The sequence below is a fragment of the Polyodon spathula genome, chromosome 8, assembly GCF_017654505.1.
Source record: "Polyodon spathula isolate WHYD16114869_AA chromosome 8, ASM1765450v1, whole genome shotgun sequence".
Classification (NCBI taxonomy): Eukaryota; Metazoa; Chordata; class Actinopteri; order Acipenseriformes; family Polyodontidae; genus Polyodon; species Polyodon spathula.
This window is the reverse complement of record NC_054541.1, coordinates 14,923,978-14,941,621: the sequence shown is the minus strand read 5'-3', so window position 1 is coordinate 14,941,621 and position 17,644 is coordinate 14,923,978. Positions and strand designations below refer to the sequence as shown.

At 40.5% G+C, this 17,644-nt stretch overlaps 1 protein-coding gene across 7 annotated transcripts in view; it reads left to right on the top strand.

Moving 5' to 3' along the window:
* Positions 1-17,644, top strand: part of LOC121319500 (epidermal growth factor receptor kinase substrate 8-like) — an 88,398-nt gene that overhangs the window by 9,699 nt on the left and 61,055 nt on the right. For 5 of the 7 annotated variants that reach the window (XM_041256980.1, XM_041256984.1, XM_041256978.1 and 2 more), the window contains exon 3: positions 8,647-8,730. The exons of 1 other annotated variant lie outside the window; for it this stretch is intronic. In XM_041256980.1, coding sequence (XP_041112914.1) covers positions 8,690-8,730 — 41 coding nt within the window. In that variant the 5' untranslated portion in view covers positions 8,647-8,689. Of the gene's footprint in view, positions 1-1,449; positions 1,465-8,646; positions 8,731-17,644 lie in introns of those variants that run through there. One more of the 7 variants, XM_041256977.1, reaches the window with a different exon arrangement.

The following is a 17,644-nucleotide window of genomic DNA, read 5'->3' as shown; positions in this document are numbered from 1 at the left end:
CTTTTCATCATTTTTTTTTTTTAAATTGAGATTTAATGAGCTGTAATTTGTTTAAAAAGTGATCAGTGGCTGCCTCTAATCAATTTAAGAGTGTATTTTATCTTCCACTGTTTGTGTGGCAGACTCGCACTGAAAAGAGGGTGCGAGAAACTGCTCCCCTAACCACTTGGAAACCTACATTATGCTAAATCGTATTATCAGGGATTCTGGTTTCTGCTGAATAATGGATGAGATCAGATCAGGTTTTCTAGTGTTTACATGAACACAGCTGTTTTTAAGAGGTTTTTTTTTTTTTTTTTTTTTTTTTTTTTTTTTTTTTTTTTTAGTTGTTGTAACAAAGTCAATACAATTATCGACATAGTCACAGTCAAGGACTGCCACAGAGTTCAGAGATGTTAATAAGACTCCTGTTGCATAGCAGCTTCTCCCATTCCAGGAATTGATCAAACCGTATTGCAATAGGGGTCTTATATCCATCCCTGCAGTTTTTGTGAGCGCTCCACAGTCCTGATAAGAGTCCATTTAGCCTTGGGCTTCCAACAAGGGCTGTTGAGTTTTGGGTCTAGGTTCAGTCCCAGACCTGCAGAGCCTTGTGAATTGGATTTTTTGTTTGTATTTAACCTGTGGGGTTAAAAAGCTTCCTGTGTTTTTTTTGTACCCCACAACCCCTTACAAAAGCGCCCCTAATTGAAAGTCGAATGAAACCTGCTGAATAATGTTACGCTAACATATTGAATTGCACACCCCTCGTAGTTTTCCATATACTTCACGAAAAACTGACATATTTGAAAAATGTGACATTTTGAAATCTCACGACTTCCGATAGACTTTTGCGATATAATTATTATTTTTTTTTAATTATGTCTCAATCCTAAAATTCTAGGTGGTGCTAAACTTTTGGCCGCAGCTGTAGTGGAAGTGGGAGAACCGTAGGTAGACTTCAGAGGTGTTGTCCAAATGCCACAAACTTGCCAAGGACCGGATTTGGCACAAGTTATATAATATGTTATAATCACAGGGTGTGTAGAGGCCGACATGAGGACATTCTTGTAAGGATAATCAGAATCTCTTGGCAAGTTGAGTGCTCTCTCTCTCTCTCTCTCTCTCTCTCTCTCTCTCTCTCTCTCTCTTCTCTCTTGTCGTAATGACGAACAAGTTGGGTAGCTTCCGACTTAACTAAACTTAACACTGACTTTGGACAAAACAAAACCTTTCAATGTGAGAAGCCGAAAAAAAAAAAAAGGGCGTTTCTCACAGTCCCATGCACTACAGAGATAACATGGATATAAACAAAGGAGATAGCTGCTTCTGCAACCAGCGCTCAAAGAATATCACCGACATTTGCAGAGCTTTTTGAGATGTTGTTATAGTAATAAAATAATGACTTGGATCGCATTATTGAGGAGTTTGGTGATAAAACGAGTGATCAGGAGAGGATTTATCAGTATGCACGTCTATAAAGAGGTATGTGAAAAATACAGCGAACAAGGGGTGGGGCATGGCTGGAGATACAGTACAGAGTGTCCTTTTGCGATTCAATGCTTTTTAAACCTGTTTTACTCTGAAAAACAATATTTTAAACAGCGTGTGTAAAATGAACAGCCCGATCGATACCAGGGACCCACACCTGTAGAGAGCTTGATCCTAGTAATGGGTTATTGTAGCTCTAGTGAGCAATACTGGTTAAACATTTAAAACTGAAGGGGAACCGTACTTCAGTGTGGGGAGCAAAGACTAAAAGTCACTCCAAATGCACTCTTGTCAGAAAAGACCAGTTTTGCTTTTCAGCACATTCTTAGTGTGTTTTAACAAGTTACGCAGATACAAAAACAGAAGTTGAACTGTAAAACGTTTAAAAACGAGATAAAACATGATTTTAAAAACTGTAGAAGATTCTGATTTTCAAATGCAGGATGCCTGTCAACTGAAAGACTTCCTGCTGTTTTTTTCTGTCAAACAAACAAAATGATGAAAAGATATGAAAGCAGCCGGCCAGGGCTGGCAGGGGGGGCTGTTTCTGTTTGGTGAGCTTTCTCTCAGTTTTTACAGTACAGAGCTGGCATGCTTGAACGCTTGCCGGGGAGTTGATTGTCCTGTAATGTAAACTGTATTTTGCAGCCAAGCAGTTGGCGAGTGTCCATTTCAGTCTGTGCATGGTGTCATGAGGGAGGGGGAGTCCCTTATAAACAGCTGAGACAAAAAATATATGCGCGCCTGAATCAGACATGAAAAGTTTGAAATGTCAAAGTTCATCAGATCATCCGATCTAACAACGTATGTTAGTCGCACCTCTTTATTTATTTATTTATTTTTCTTTGTGCATTTTGACAACCCACATTCACGACTGCTTCAAAAAGCTCATGTTTTGAGACAATCGGAATCCGATCCGATCATGTACTTTCCAGAGATGTCTGTGCGTCTGTTACTGTGTACATTTTTAAAGGTGTGTAATATGATACTGAGGATCTGCTTGCTCGCACTATTTTACTCTGTCTGTCCAGGTGGTTGTAATGGAAGGATTGTTAAAAAAACAAAACAATTCTGTCCATTTCTGTAGATCAATCCTTTTACAGCAGCAGGATGTTCAAGGTCTGCTTTCTGATACAGTGGTACTGCACAGAAGGGTCAATTATAGAGGGTTGTAGTCAAATTGGTTGTACAAGTTGGAAAGGCGATGGCAGCTTTGGTGATAACGATAGCTGAGGTTTGTGACTGTAAATGGATATAAGCAATGGTTTGTGTGTGGTGGTGTGTTTTTTTTTTTTTTTTTTTAAAGAAAACCCAGAACCTTTTGAATTGGTCATTCAGGCTCATTTATAAGTGGGCTTTGGGTTAACCAAGGTAATAAGTATAGCCCCCTGTGGCAAAATGGTAATTAGTAGAGCAGGTGAAGTGCAGGTGCAGTAATCCAACAAGAAAATGACAAAGTACACGGTGAAATGGTTTGTTTGATTTGTAATCCAAATGGTCTGATGATCCAGCAGTAAATAATAGGACTGGTAATACACAGCAATGACGTGGGAATAATTACGGGTTGCAGTTTCATAAACAATAATAAACAATAGTCCAGTGCAAACACACACAAGATACAAACACCATCACCAGTCCAAAGTGCGAGCTGTAGTGCTCGCTGTGAAGTACAGTTTATACGTGATACAGTTTGCAGGGTTGCCCGGGTTTCAGGCTGGCTGTGGGTGACAGCTCTATGATCATGTTAGCCGTCTAGTCTTAATTAATAAACAAACAAACAGTATGTTTTAGACAGACAAAACAAACAAAAAACTCACGGTCTTTCGGTTCTTAGCATAACCATCACAAGGAACAGATCACCTCACTACGTCCCCTTTTATATACCGTCAACCATGACCCCTCGGTTAACGAGAGCACCTGCTCCAACAATCCACGGATGCCACACGTTAACCTTCTGGGTCAACGATTTAGTGTACTGTAGCTCAGTCCCCTTTCTAGATGCCCGACTTCCACCTAACCCTGGGAATGAACTGTCGGGCCATCCAGTCAAGGGTACTCTGTTTCCTTTACTCTGCGCCCTAACAGGTCAGGAAGGAGATCTAACACCAAGAATCATTCAGTCTCTGTCACCCCCCCCCCCACTCCTCCCCTCCCCCCCCACATCCTATTGTAACCTTGTGATATATAAATGCATTTTTAATACTTCTTTTGAAATGTGCTGCATCGAGTCCCGTTCCCCAGGATATACGTAATTCTACTTCCATGGCGATATAGTACTGAAAGCTACTTCTATTTCTTTCCCCACAGCAGTAAAACAGAGCATTTTGAGCTGAGAATAAGAGACTCCGCTGCCGAGGAAACAGTAATTACAGTGAACCAGGTTTTTAACAAAGTGGTATTAAAACCGTATGTGTTCATTTTTGAAAAAATGTGGTAAAATAATGCACTGTGAAAATATTAAAACATGCTAGCCAAGGGGGTTTACTAACTTCAGTATGTATGTACCCTGCTAACATCTCCTGTTGTCAATGGAATTCCATCAGGGATGGAAAGAAGACTCCTATTGCATAGCAGTTCATTTAAACTTGCTGCTTTGTAATGGGAATCTTTACATCCCTGGTTATAGTTTGAGTTTCTGGTTAAATTGTGCTGTAATTAATACACACTGGTTGGGAGACCTAAAACCAGGTCCTATTCTTTTCAAACTCAAGGAAAAATTGTTTTTAATATGCTTGAGTTTGATGCTTATTAAAAAAGGAAATACCTTTCAGTGTTTTTACAAAAAGGATCTTGGTCATTGTTTGTGCTTGTTTTTGCAATAGCTACCCAACAATAGAAAAAGAAGAAAGCGTTTGAAGAACTGCTCGATTCCTTGTGTACCTTTTTTAAGATTTAATTATTTTATAATTTGTTTAAGTGTTCAGTAGCTTCATTTACATGCCTGCCACAGCAGAGTGTGAGGAATAGACTCTCAGCTAGATTAGAGGAAGCCACGGAACACTTAAACCTACACAAGGTACAGTGTAGCCCCCGGACACTTGGAAACCTACACGAGGTACAGTGTACCCCCCGGACACTTCTATTAGATATAAAGCACTCATCGTACCCTCAAATGCACCCATGTACCCCAGATTTTGAGGCTTCCACATGCCCTTGCTCCTTCACTGACTGTCAGTATGAGCTGTGTCACACGTCCCTGCTGTGTTAAATCCTTCATTTTCTAATTTAGCAATTTCTCACGTCACAAATGCAAAGTGGTTGCAGTAGGTAACATGTTCCCTACAGCGATAGACAAAAGTGTTGCATCGCCTGCAATTTTGGGATTTTTAGTTAGTTCATGTTAGATTTTGAACATTTTTAAATTTGTCAGTTTTTTGTTATGTGGAAAACTACAAAGAGGCACTGTATGTGATTCAGTACATTAACGTAACATTATTCAGCAGGTGACATTTGACTTCATGAAGCAAAATGAGTTAATTCTAGAGAGGTGATGCAAAACTTGTGGCCACAGCTGAAGATTCAGGTCTGCCATTTTGGCCGGGGAGCTCTTTTTAGATTTTTATCTTAAATGTCTTTAGAAGCTGGAATGAATCGAGACTGACTGATGTGAGTATGCGGTAAATCTAGGGTATTGCCACAGCCATTCCAAATATTGGAATGTAATAATTATAATCCAGTAACTGCAATCATTACTGACCCAACTTAAATTGTCCGCAACCTGCGTGGAGCTCTAGTCCTGTTCCACAAAAGGTCAATGAGCTGTGCTGTCAATGTCTCCTTATGGCATTAATAAACATAATTACAAAGCTCTCCCATAGATTACATTTTGCAATATAATCTGGGTTGATAAGTGGATACTTCAGGCTGATTCTGATCTACTGCATAATGGGCAATTTTACTTGGGACAGTGAGCGATTGCATGGAAACGGTCTTGTAAACAAGTTACCTGACGTCAATACCTGGTCACACGCCATTTCTGTGGAATTACATGTGTAAGCCACTGGCAGTTCTGTTTTAATGTAAACACTCCAAACATTGCATCACTTTGTGTACGTTCTTTTTTTTTTTTTTATTCACCTTCTTAGTTAAGTCTTCCTTGTCATCTCCCTCACCCCTTACAAGTTTCCAAGAGCCGGCAGCTTTTGGTTTGCCCTATATTTGTACATCATTCTGTAAACTTTTTTTTTACACTGAAAAGCATTTTTGTTTGCCCATGACTTTGTAACAAGAATGTATTCTACAGCGCAACGATTGCAGTGCACAATGTCAGTACTCATATTTTTACAATGGTATTTAGAGAACTGGCCATACAATTGTGTTGCAACTAGATACAGACATTCATTATTATTCATATGATGTGGTGCAGTTATACTAAATGAAATAATGTTTAACATTTAATCAACAAACAATGTAAAACTCCCTTGGGTTATTTTAGCTTGCACTCGATCACCATGCATTCCACTGAACTGGGTGCCTCTCGTCTTCGTATGAGTGCACAGAGCAGTCGTGCAGGGATGAGCTGTTTAGGGAGAAGAAAACAGATCTTTTGTCCGTGTCCATGCCTGCTCCCTTTTGAGTTGGATTCATGGGATTTTTTCCTCACTGAGGAATGGTTCTGCCTGGTTTTCCTCATCTGGTGTTTTTATATGAGGAAGAAAAGCAGATTTCTTCAGCATCTTTCTTGGCAAGGCACAGGGCTGAGATAAGAGGCAGGCTTGCTGGGAGAACATGTTGACATTTATAAAAGACAAGAGAAATCTCCTTATCAGACAGGAAAAACAAACCTATCAAGACAAGTGTGTTGTTTTTTTTTGTTTTTAGTTTGGTTTCGGCTGATTTGCAAGTTATTTGTTTGATAAATCTCTGATGTGTACACGTGGTTTATGGCTGTTATGCATTTTGTAACCATGTTAAATTAGTGAGTGCATGCTCAATAAATCCATATTATAGTTCATCTCACTAAATCCTCCCGTATATATTTAATAATGAGTCTACTATACTCTGGGGCAAAGTGTCAGGCAGTTGAGTCTTGCCAGCAGCAGGAATGGCGAACCGCCAGAGGCAGGAAGTGCACTTTTAGGGTTGCTTGCATAGATTTATTAACTCACAAAACACAGGAACCAAAACAAAATATTTAAACAAAACCACTCCAAAAGGGCACAGCTGAAGCTGTCATTGTGCATTCGTTTCTCTCTCTCTCTCTCTGTCGTGTCTCTCTCTCTCTCTCTCTCTCTCTCTCTCTCTCTCAGAACAAACACACTATTCGCATGCATGCAGTGCCTCTGCTCTGCCACAAATACAACAAGTAAACTAAAGTACACTATTTGCATGATAGCCTTAAAGAAAATAATACTGCCATATTAAAAAACAAAACATGGCCACATTCTGCACTTCACATTTACATTAAGCATTGCATAATATGTTTTTCTACGGGAAGTTGCTTAAGGAAATATTGTTTGCATACAGACGTCTACGACTGCATCAGGAATAACAAGCAATTTACATTCCACAAGGGAGTATTCGTTTGAGAGGAAGTTAAGTCCAGTCAGGTGCATTGTGGAGGCTGTTCAGCTCTGGTCAAAAGATTTGCATCACCCAATAGAATTAACTATTTTGCTTCGTAAAGTTGAATGAAACCTTCTGAAATAACATACTGAATTAGATAATGGAGTATTCATTTCAGTGGAAGCAGAGTTCAGTCAGGTGCATTGTGGAGGTCTGTAGCTGCAAGTATGTCAAGAAAAATATGTAATGTGAAGAACAAATCTTTGAGCAAAACCAGGCAAGGCGGTTTAATAAAGCACCAGAATTGAGTCAGCTCGGTACAAAAACAAACTGCAGTTCAGTGTTGCTTTTCTAGTGTGTGTGTGTGTGTGTGTGTGTGTTTAAACCTTTTACAGGAAGTCAGCTAAACATTGACTCAATGTATTCGGTAGAAACCCTAAAATAAACTTAATAAATTCAATGGAAAGTTTTTTCTCAGTGTCTTCAACATTTGAAGACGTTGAAAAATTCTAGTCAAAATGTTTGTTATTGTTTGTGAAGATTCTTTGTTTAAATTCCGTGCTGTTGAGTGTTTTAATAGTTAATAACTTTGTAACTGTCTGGTTCTGCACTACCATGGTAACTACTGAGTATGTATGTAATTACATGTGCATGAATTAGACGGGGGGGGGGGGGATTAATATTGTGTGTTAGTAACATTTATATTATTGTTTTATGTAACGTGCTGAAATGCTTTGGCAACACTGGATCGCTCCTGTCTTGCTAATAAAGCCAATTTGAATTTGACTGATGCGATGGTGTTACGATTTAATTAAATCAGGTAACACTGCTGGTTTGAGGACCATTTCCATGTAAGTGGACAGTAACTACCACTGGTAACTACATGGTTATTACAATGTAATTACATTACTATTCATGCCCTCTAAAATGCTATCAAATGCTTTTCAGCCTTGGTAGTTAAAGGATGTATTCATAGAAAAAGAAACCCAGAAATGATTACCTGAAATCAACCTAAGAGTCCATTATATAAATATTTTGTTTTGTGACAGTGTTTTTAAAACTTTAATGCTGGCAAGTTCTTGTGTGTACTGTGAAATCAATATTGCTCTGTTGGTCAGGCATTAAATAAATACAAACATTAATATATAAGCCTTTATTCTGGGTAGAACTGATTCTCGGGAGGTATTCATTTACATCTCCAGGAACCAACCCGATAAACCTTTAAAAATCCAGGCAAACATGTCCAGAGTCTTGTGCCAAACAGCTTCCCAGGAGATGCCAGCAGGGCGTTCATTTTTGTTGTCTTTTAGGTTACTACGGCGATGAATAGTTGAGGGTTGTGTGTCGGCAGAGGTCCTTACTACTAGAGAACCACTGCTGCTTTGAGATTACACACGCACACATGCACACACAGCCTCTGACATTAATCTGATGCTAGTTTAGCCACGTCCACAACAGCCTGGCCTTGGCCCTTAATGAGGCAGTAGTTGGCAGGCTTTTGCTTACTGTTTCTTATTACCTGACAATGACTGTAAATCCACTGATAACCTCACACTGACGCGAAGGGGAGGGGGCTGCCTTGTCATTCACAAAGCTGCATGGCTTTACTCACAGACCAGCTGTGTGACTGTGAACAAGCCCCTGTCATCCCTCTTTCTCCTGTTCCCCCAGTTCCCTGGGCTGGTCGAAGCTGTGGCTTCCTTAATTGGCTTTGATGGTATGGATGGACAGGTCGCCTGAGAACAACAAAACAAGGTACATATATTACATGATAGTCCTGTTTGTCTACGTGTGTGTGTTTACAGCACATAGCAAGCCTGTTGCTCATCCTACCGTTGCTTGCTGTTAACCTTTTGTAACGCTCTGTTGGCTTCAGTGTTCTGATGTTGGATTGCAGCTACGGCCAAAAGTTTAGCATCACTTTTTTATTTAACGTCATGTAATCAAGGAAACTACAAAATTGTCACAAAATTCTACCGCAAGCCGTAATAGTAGTACAGTATTTCACGTTAGATTTCGAAATGCCACCTTTTTCCATTGTTGTCAGTATATGGAAAAGCTACAGAGTGGTACCGTATGTAATTCAATATGCTATTCAGCAGGTTTTATTTGACTTTATGAAGCAACATTTTTGGCCAGAGCTGTACAGCCTCCAAAATACACATGGCTGTTCTTCCTCTTAAATGAATACTCCATTGTGGTATGGAAGTTGCCTTGCTTGTTTATCGTGATGCAGTCGTAATCTTCTGTGTGCAAATAATACTTCCTTAAGCAACTGATGCGTTGAGAAATTATTCAAAAGCAAGATGCAAAAACTCTTTACAAAAGCCTTCAAATAAAACTGAACATATGCCTGCGCATACCATTATACACAGTAATATATTGTATACACTGAGACAACTTTTAAAGTCATTGAACAGCAAGAAGCTAAATAAATGTGTAGACCCTCCTTGACACAATACAACTGAAAGCAGCATGCATGTGCTTTTACTATAATATTTATAAGTCAGTCCCCAAATAGGACACCAGGACAAATACATTGATCAATGACAAAATAAAGCCACAGAGATCTGTGAGGAGAGGAGTGTTTTGTTGTGGATTTGTAAAAGTTTCTTTAAGTATTTCTAAGTTAGTGAGGTCAAAAAAATGTTTGCTATAATCACACTTCCTATAATTAAAACATTTTTTGATTACTATATGACATTTGTTTCCATTCTACACTGAACAAAAATATAAATGCAACATGCAACAATTTCAAAGATTTTACTGAGTTATAGTTCATATAAGGAAATCAGTCAATTGAAATAAATTCATTAGGCCCTAATCTATGGATTTCACATGACTGGTGATACAGATATGCATCTGTTGGTCACCGATACCTTAAAAAAAAAAAAAAAAAAAAAAAAAAAAAGTAGGGGAATGGATCAGAAAACCAGTCGGTATCTGGTGTGACCACCATTTGCCTCATGGAGTGTGACATATCTCCTTCGCATAGAGTTGATCAGGCTGTTGATTGTGGCCTGTGGAATGTTGTCCCACTCCTCTTCAATGGCTGTGCGAAGTTGCTGGATATTTTGGGGGGAACTGGAACACGCTGCCGTACACGTCGATCCAGAGCATCCCAAACATGCTCAATGGGTGACATGTCTGGTGAGTATGCAGGCCATGGAAGAACTGGGACATTTTCAGCTTCCAGGAATTGTGTACAGATCCTTGCGACATGGGGCCGTGCATTATCCTGCTGAAACATGAGGTGATGGCGGTGGATGAATGGCACGACAATGGGCCTCGGGATCTCGTCACGGTATCTCTGTGCATTCAAATTGCCATTGATAAAATGTAATTGTGTTCGTTGCCCATAGCTTATGCCTGCCCATACCATAACCCCACCGCCACCATGGGGCACTGTAGGAGGTTAGTGGGCTGAATCAAATGGTGGTGATGATGGGACTGGCAAAAAGTACACAGGAGGCTTGATTTAGTTCTCCCCGCAGCAGGGTTTTTATTAAGACTGGCCGTAAAATGGCCAACCAGTACCTCAGTCAAAATAAAATAGAACAAAAGTAATGAAAAAAAATAGTCAAATTAAATTCCCCCCCACCAATATCAACAATGATAAAGGAGGAGGAGAAAATAAAAAGGTGCAACTAACAAAGTCCTGAACACAGTAAAAGATTAAAACAAATAGATATAAGTTCCACTGGCGCTCCTGCGCTGACCTCTAGGGGGCTCCCGGTCCTGGGTAGAATTTTAGTGACGTGGTCCCGGTCGTTCTTCCAGGTACCAATCCGTAACACCGTCTCCTGTCTCTGCAATACAATACACTCTGGTACACATTAACCAATTTAACAGCACGTCTCCTTTTGCTGTTCCCCAGGACTGAGCACCCGAGCTTAGATCGTAGCGTCCTTTAAATACTGTTCGACCCCGCCCTTTGCCTCGGTCCCGGTCGCCGCTGTACCCAGTCGGCGTACATAGTAACTTGGACTTCCGCGTTCGGGCGGAGCGAGCAATCTTTCTGGAATTCCCAGACGGTTCGACCTTTGTCTTTTCGCCGGTCTCGTCCCGTTTTATTCAACGCCACCAGCGATCGGGAGGATCGACCACAGCTCCGACCCGTTCCACCCCGTCACAGGCACTCTGTTCACAGCGTTGACATCAGCAAACCGCTTGCCAGCACGACGCCATACACGCTGTCTGCCATCTGCCCGGTACAGCTGAAACCAGGATTCATCCGTGAAGAGCACACTTCTCCAGTGTGCCAGTGGCCATCGAAGGTGAGCATTTGCCCACTGAAGTTGGTTACGACGCCGAATTGCAGTCATGTCAAGACCCTGGTGAGGACGACGAGCACGCAGATGAGCTTCCCTGAGACAGTTTATGCAGAAATTCTTCAGTTGTGCAAACCCACAGTCATCAGCTGTATGAGTGACTGGTCTCCGATGATTCCGCTAGTGAAGAAGCCGGATGTGGAGGTCCTGGGCTGGCGTGGTTACATGTGGTCTGCGGTTGTGAGGCCGGTTGAACGTACTGCCAAATTCTCTAAAACGACGTTGGAGGCGGCTTATGGTAGAGAAATGAACATTCAATTCTCTGGCAACAGCTCTGGTGGACATTCCTGCAGTCAGCATGCCAATTGCATGCTCCCTCAAAACTTGAGACATCTGTGGCATTGTGTTGTGTGACAAAACTGCACATTTTAGAGTGGCCTTTTATTGTCCCCAGCACAAGGTGCACCTGTGTAATGATCATGCTGTTTAATCAGCTTCTTGATATGCCACACCTGTCAGGTATATGGATTATCTTGGGAAAGGAGAAATGCTCACTAACAGCGATGTAAACCAATTTGTGCACAAAATTTGAGAGAAATAAGCTTTTTGTGCATATGGAAAATTTCTGGGATCTTTTATTTCAGCTCATGAAACATGGGACCAACACTTTACATGGTGTGTTTATATTTTTTATTTAAAAAGAAGTGGTTTGAAAAAATAACAAACAGTAATGTAAAATTGCTGCTGCTTAAGGAAAGATGGCAATGGCCACAGTCAAGGTTCTCATGAGCGGCGGAGAAAAAAAGTAGCAGGTAACAGTCTGTGGCAGATTTTCTCAAGTGTGGAACAAACAAAAAAAACAGAAGAAATCTCAGAAAGGCTCTGGTGAGACACACCTCACTCGTAAATGACAAACAAGCGAGTGTAATACTTTTATATAAGGAGATGGAGATCATGAACAGCAAACAGTAAAGCAGGCGTGTCAAATCACAGTCCTGGAGGGCTATTCCACTCCAGATTTAACGGGAAACATGAGAGAGTTAACTACTTCAGGGTCTGGTTGGAGGTTTAATTAGTTCAATTAAACCATTTAGAACAGGGCTGGAACAAAGACCAGGAGTGGAAGGAATGACTCTGCCCCCCCTGCAGTAAACCGTATTCTCAGGAGGTGGGGTGAGTGGAGAGCTTGCTTGTGTTTGCATGGCTTGATGAAACAGCAGCAGTGCCAGTCTGTCTCAGAACATGACCCTCCATATGCAGTGTTTGTACGTACTTTCTCCTGACGTTTATTACAATCAAAGAAACAACATGTGCAAACAAGTTTCACCCGCTGCTGTTCCTAATCCATGAATGAGAAACGGGGGGGGGAAAAATCACATCGTTATGTTTGCTGAAGGTTCTCCAACCTTAACCTACTCAGCTTTCCTCAAAATATCTTTTGTAATTGCATAGTGGTGGCTATCATCGTTTAATTAATCCACTGTTGGCTCAGTTTCCCTCTTTTTAAGTTTCACACAAGAGTCCATTATACAATTCACCCCTTTCACTTGACCACCAAAAGAAATGTAATCATGATCTGATCTCTGTAAATGGTGTTAATGTAGTAGCTGCTAGTCCTAATGGTGCGAGTCTGGCCTCAATGACTAAACAGTCTTTCTATCAAGCAAGTCACAGTGAGGGAGCTTACCAGGGTTACTTTTCAGTGTTACACAGTAACAAGTTTACTGTGCCTTGCAACCCTCGTGCTCTAATGAATATACTGTTCTGTGAACGCGACAGTACTGTGCTGCATTAGAAACATGATGTGAGTTTGTGGCAGTGTGCTCTGCACCTTTGTGTATTTTTGTGTTATATGTTGCGTGTTTGTGTTAATGTTGGTGAATAGTCATTGGTACACAGGCTATAAATGGGTCTGTGTAACATGAGTGATTTTAAAATGTATATTTGTATTTATGCAAAATGATTGCACAGCACTTCATGTGCAGGTAAAATGTAATAGTATGTGAGCACAGGAAATTGCGCTAAATTAATTCACATGCAGTTGTACCGAGACACCAATTGAATGTTGATTAGCAATCGAGTCTCGGTACAGCTGCATAAAAGCAGCATGTTTTCACAAACTCGGGGTTGTGTGTTCGGTAAGTGGAAAACGGGTGAAAGAGAGAGAGGAGATTTAATATATAACCAAATGCCACTCATGCGGGAGCACTCGCACGATACTAGTTTGGTTCGTCCACTTTGTGCGTCTGTCTGTTTACTTTGGCCAATGCGCCGTTTTGTTTGTCCAGTCAGTGTTTTCAGTTTTGTTCAACTTTTGTGTTTGCAATAAACCGGCGAAAGCAATCACATTTACCCATCATGCCTGTGTTGTTCATTTCCTGTTTCTGACGTCACCACTCAGCCAGAGTTCCATCAAGGTCATTTCCAGTTTCAGTCAGAAGCTCTCTTTCTGTCAATTTAAACAATCATACTCTTGCTAACTGCCCTTATACAAGTTACCACAGTAACTTTGCAGTTTTCACATGCTTTTCCATAAATCTCTGTTTTACAATGCTTACCTATGCTTTCATTGTGCTTCATTCCACTTTGCTATGCTTTTACTATGTGAAACCTCCCCATGATTTCACTGTGCTTCATTCCACTTTGCTTTTACTATGTGAATCTTTTATAAAGATACATGCAGCAGCTGGAGGTTAGTAATATAGCTTGGGGAAGAAAAACCAAAAATCAAAATGGTGTTTTTTCATTTACTCATTAACACTGACAATAAACTGTCATAGATAGCATTACAGCGTGTGCTTATGGCAGTAAACTCATAAAATATTTATTTTTAAACAGCCTAGGACACTACCCCTTTTAAACTGTACAAACAACGCAGCCAAAGAGATTATATCTCATCTGTTTTTCAGAGAGAACAGAAGTGACAGAAATGGGTCATTTTCCAGGCCTGTGTTGGACATGTGTTTTTTTGTGCGGTAATTGTGTAATTGTGCAAATGTGGGTCAGTCAGTGTTTTATATAAAATGATCTCTGAGAAGTTTCCTCTGTATGTTAGACTTCAGGAGGGCTTGTGGGTAATTTGATAGCCTTTCATGCCTTGCTTGCACCTCCTGGAAGCTGTAGCCAAACGTTTTGCCTCACCCTATAGAATTAACTGTTATGTTAACATATTGAATTACATACCGCTTTGTAGTTTTCTACATACTTCATGAAAAACTGCTAGTGACATTTTTAAATCTAACATGATGTACTGTACTACTGTTATGGCGCTTGTGATTTTTTTTTTTTTGTAGTTTTACTTGTTTACAGGATCTAAATTATGTTCATATTTTTTTTTTTATTTAGTTTTGTCTCAATCCTAAAATTCTAGGTGATATATATTACACACACACACACACACACACACACACACAGTAGTGTGAAAATAGAATGCCTGAAGAGTTGTCATTTATGTCCTTTTATATATCTGCCTAAATGAAAACCTCTGGATGTGAGAATTTCATTTTTCAGCCAGTAATCGGTGATATAGAAGTGATCGCTCATGCAGTTCCTGCTTCGATCCATGTGCACAGGGGCTGCTCCATTTGCATATAAGCTGAGAGTAAGCAGAAATTAAAACAAGTTCTTTAGAATTTGACCCTGTTTGTTCTTCCAAACCGGTTTGTCAGTGATGACCCGATCTGGGTGGGCTGCAGTCGATGCATTATCTGTCCTCCCTTTTATAGCCATGTGCAGTCATAAACCCCGCCTAGATCCCATCTCCAAGGCATACAAACATATTTTAATGGACATTGGGAACATGATCACACAGCAACAGTGTATGTGTGCAGTCATGCTGTATTGGCACTGCTAGTAAATTAAATAAAGCACTACAGAAGCATCTACCAGCACGTGAAAATCAATGTGAATTTTTCATGTCACTGTTTTCTGGGTGATATTGAGGGACAGGATGGAAATGTAAATCTCCTGCTTCTGTTTGCTGTTACTGCCGACAATGTTCTGAGTGTCAGTGTAAAGCTGGTGAAATTAATCTGTATCCGTATCACTGTGTTAACAGATGGCACCCGACTGCACAAAAACATATTCGTTGCTTACATACATATATCTGCTCGGGGATGGAGAGAAGACTCCTACTGCACAGCAGTTTCATGCAGTCCAGGTTTTACTACCAGCTTGATTAATCCCAGTGTATTGGCAACAAGCTTGGTGTATCTTATTAAACCTCTAGTAAAACCTGGAATGGATCAAACCTGCTATACTAACATTAAGCAGATACTAACATTTATGCCTGTGACGGCACAGTGTCATATTAACCCCTTAATTCACAAGGAATTGAGCGCTTGTTCAAACGGTTTCTTCTTCAAATACATTTGAGAGGGACTCAAGTCTCATGATGAGGAAACTGACAGTTTGGACGACCAAATCCAAGCTGTCAGTAAATTGTTTTTGTGCACCCCATTGCAAAGATAAGAAAGTTAACATAATTTTATTTGTGGGACACATGTCCCTTGTAACTTAAAGTTAACAATTACAGTAATAATTTGATTCGTTGATAAAATCCATTTTACAGATCTGCCCGGTCCCAATTAGTTTGTATAACAGAGGTTTGACTATACTAAAGAGAAACGACGTACCTCATGCTTTTGTCTTCTCAGAAACTGGCCCAGTCTAGTAATTGCATTATTAAAGGCAATATCTCTAGAGACCTTTTTATTATGTTCTACTACCCATCCTTCAACTGAGGCATACCATTTCCTTTACACATGGTCCGCTCATTAACAACCACATTGCGGTTAAACGTGCTACTGTAGGGCACCAAGTACAGCTGACACACCAGAGTGTAACCATTAATGTGTCCCCTTTGCAACACTGTGCCCCCAGTGGAAGGCAGTACAACAGTAAGAAATACAGCATGGAATACGCTTGGTTTTTTCAACATTAACTGAGATCAGATTGCTGCAGGGGGACAAGTTAATGGTTGCACTCTGGTGTCCCAGAGTTACTTGAATGTTAGATACTAAGCTAAAGGTGCTGCTTTGGGGTGTGATATCTGTTAAATAAACTGATACAAAGTGAATCTAAGCAGGAAGAAGGGTGCACGTTTTTCTCCACTCGTAAATAATGTACCAAGAGATGTCATGAAAGTCAAAATGGATTTACCGAAATGTCCAGCCTAGTCATGTACAGTCGATCCCAGAACAGAATTCGATGTCACTCCACTCCAGAGATTACAACAGAGACCTTCGAGGGATGTAAATAGCCACGGGAGGAGGGCTGAAGGCTGCTTCTCACACACCACTGCAAGAGAGACCAGGCAATGTGAAACGGAATAGTGTTACCTTTCAGTGAAACCACGACAATCTGGGGATACGTGGCACTGGAACACACTGTCCGTGACGGTTACGCAAGTGGCTGCTTGTTTATAACGTCAGTTCAGACGATTTCTAGTTTTGACTGATTGTTTTGATCATTTTTTTTGTGTGGCACCTTCCTGGAACCCAATACCTACACTTCCCTCAGATGATTTCTCCATTCTGTAAGAGGGGGAGGTTTTGATTCTTTCCAGTGACCCCACAATTATTTTCTTTGCCAGTATGGTTGGCGAGAGTGTTATCTTTTCTTTTGTGACCTTGACTAACTCAAGAAAAATCTCATAAGATCAGCTGTGGTCAGATTTCTTCCTCCGGAAAGGAGAGAGAAGCCCAGGCTCTCTTGCTAACACTGCATGGAGTAGCTGGGAGGTGTCTGTCGACGACACACAGGGCACACGCAGGTTTCAGTTTGTAATTCCCAGCCTTTGGATGAATGTTGGATACGTCAAAGGCAGTTGGCACAATGTGTGATGATTGGCAAGCTTAAACATAGATCCCGGTCAACGTTCGTGTTTCCCAAAATAACCACACTTTTCCCATTTAGGAGGCTATGTGGTCCAGTGGTTAAAAAAATGAGCTTGTAACCAGGAGGTCCCCGGTTCAAGTCCCAGCTCAGCCTCTGACTCATTGTGTGACCCTGAGCAAGTCACTTAACTGATGCATAGTTCACACACCCTAGTCACACTTTAGCCAGTGGACAGTTGCATAAAACGCCTTGTTAAATTTCCACACTTAATGTTCCTTGAGTTTTTATGGGCGTTGCAGAAACAGCTTAACTTCAGTACCAAATAATGTTTTCTTTGAAAAAATCTAAACACAAGCTGTATTTGTGATTTAATACATTATGTTTAACTTTAGCAGTGTAACAAAATTTACAGTACGTTACCATAACAATATAATGTAGTTAATGAGAAAATGTAAATAACAGGTAGATGCCAGTAAAGAATGAGGACAGTGGCACTTCATGGTAATGACTTAAATGTGTTAATCCATTGTGGGAAATTGTACCTTTAAGTGTTGCACTTA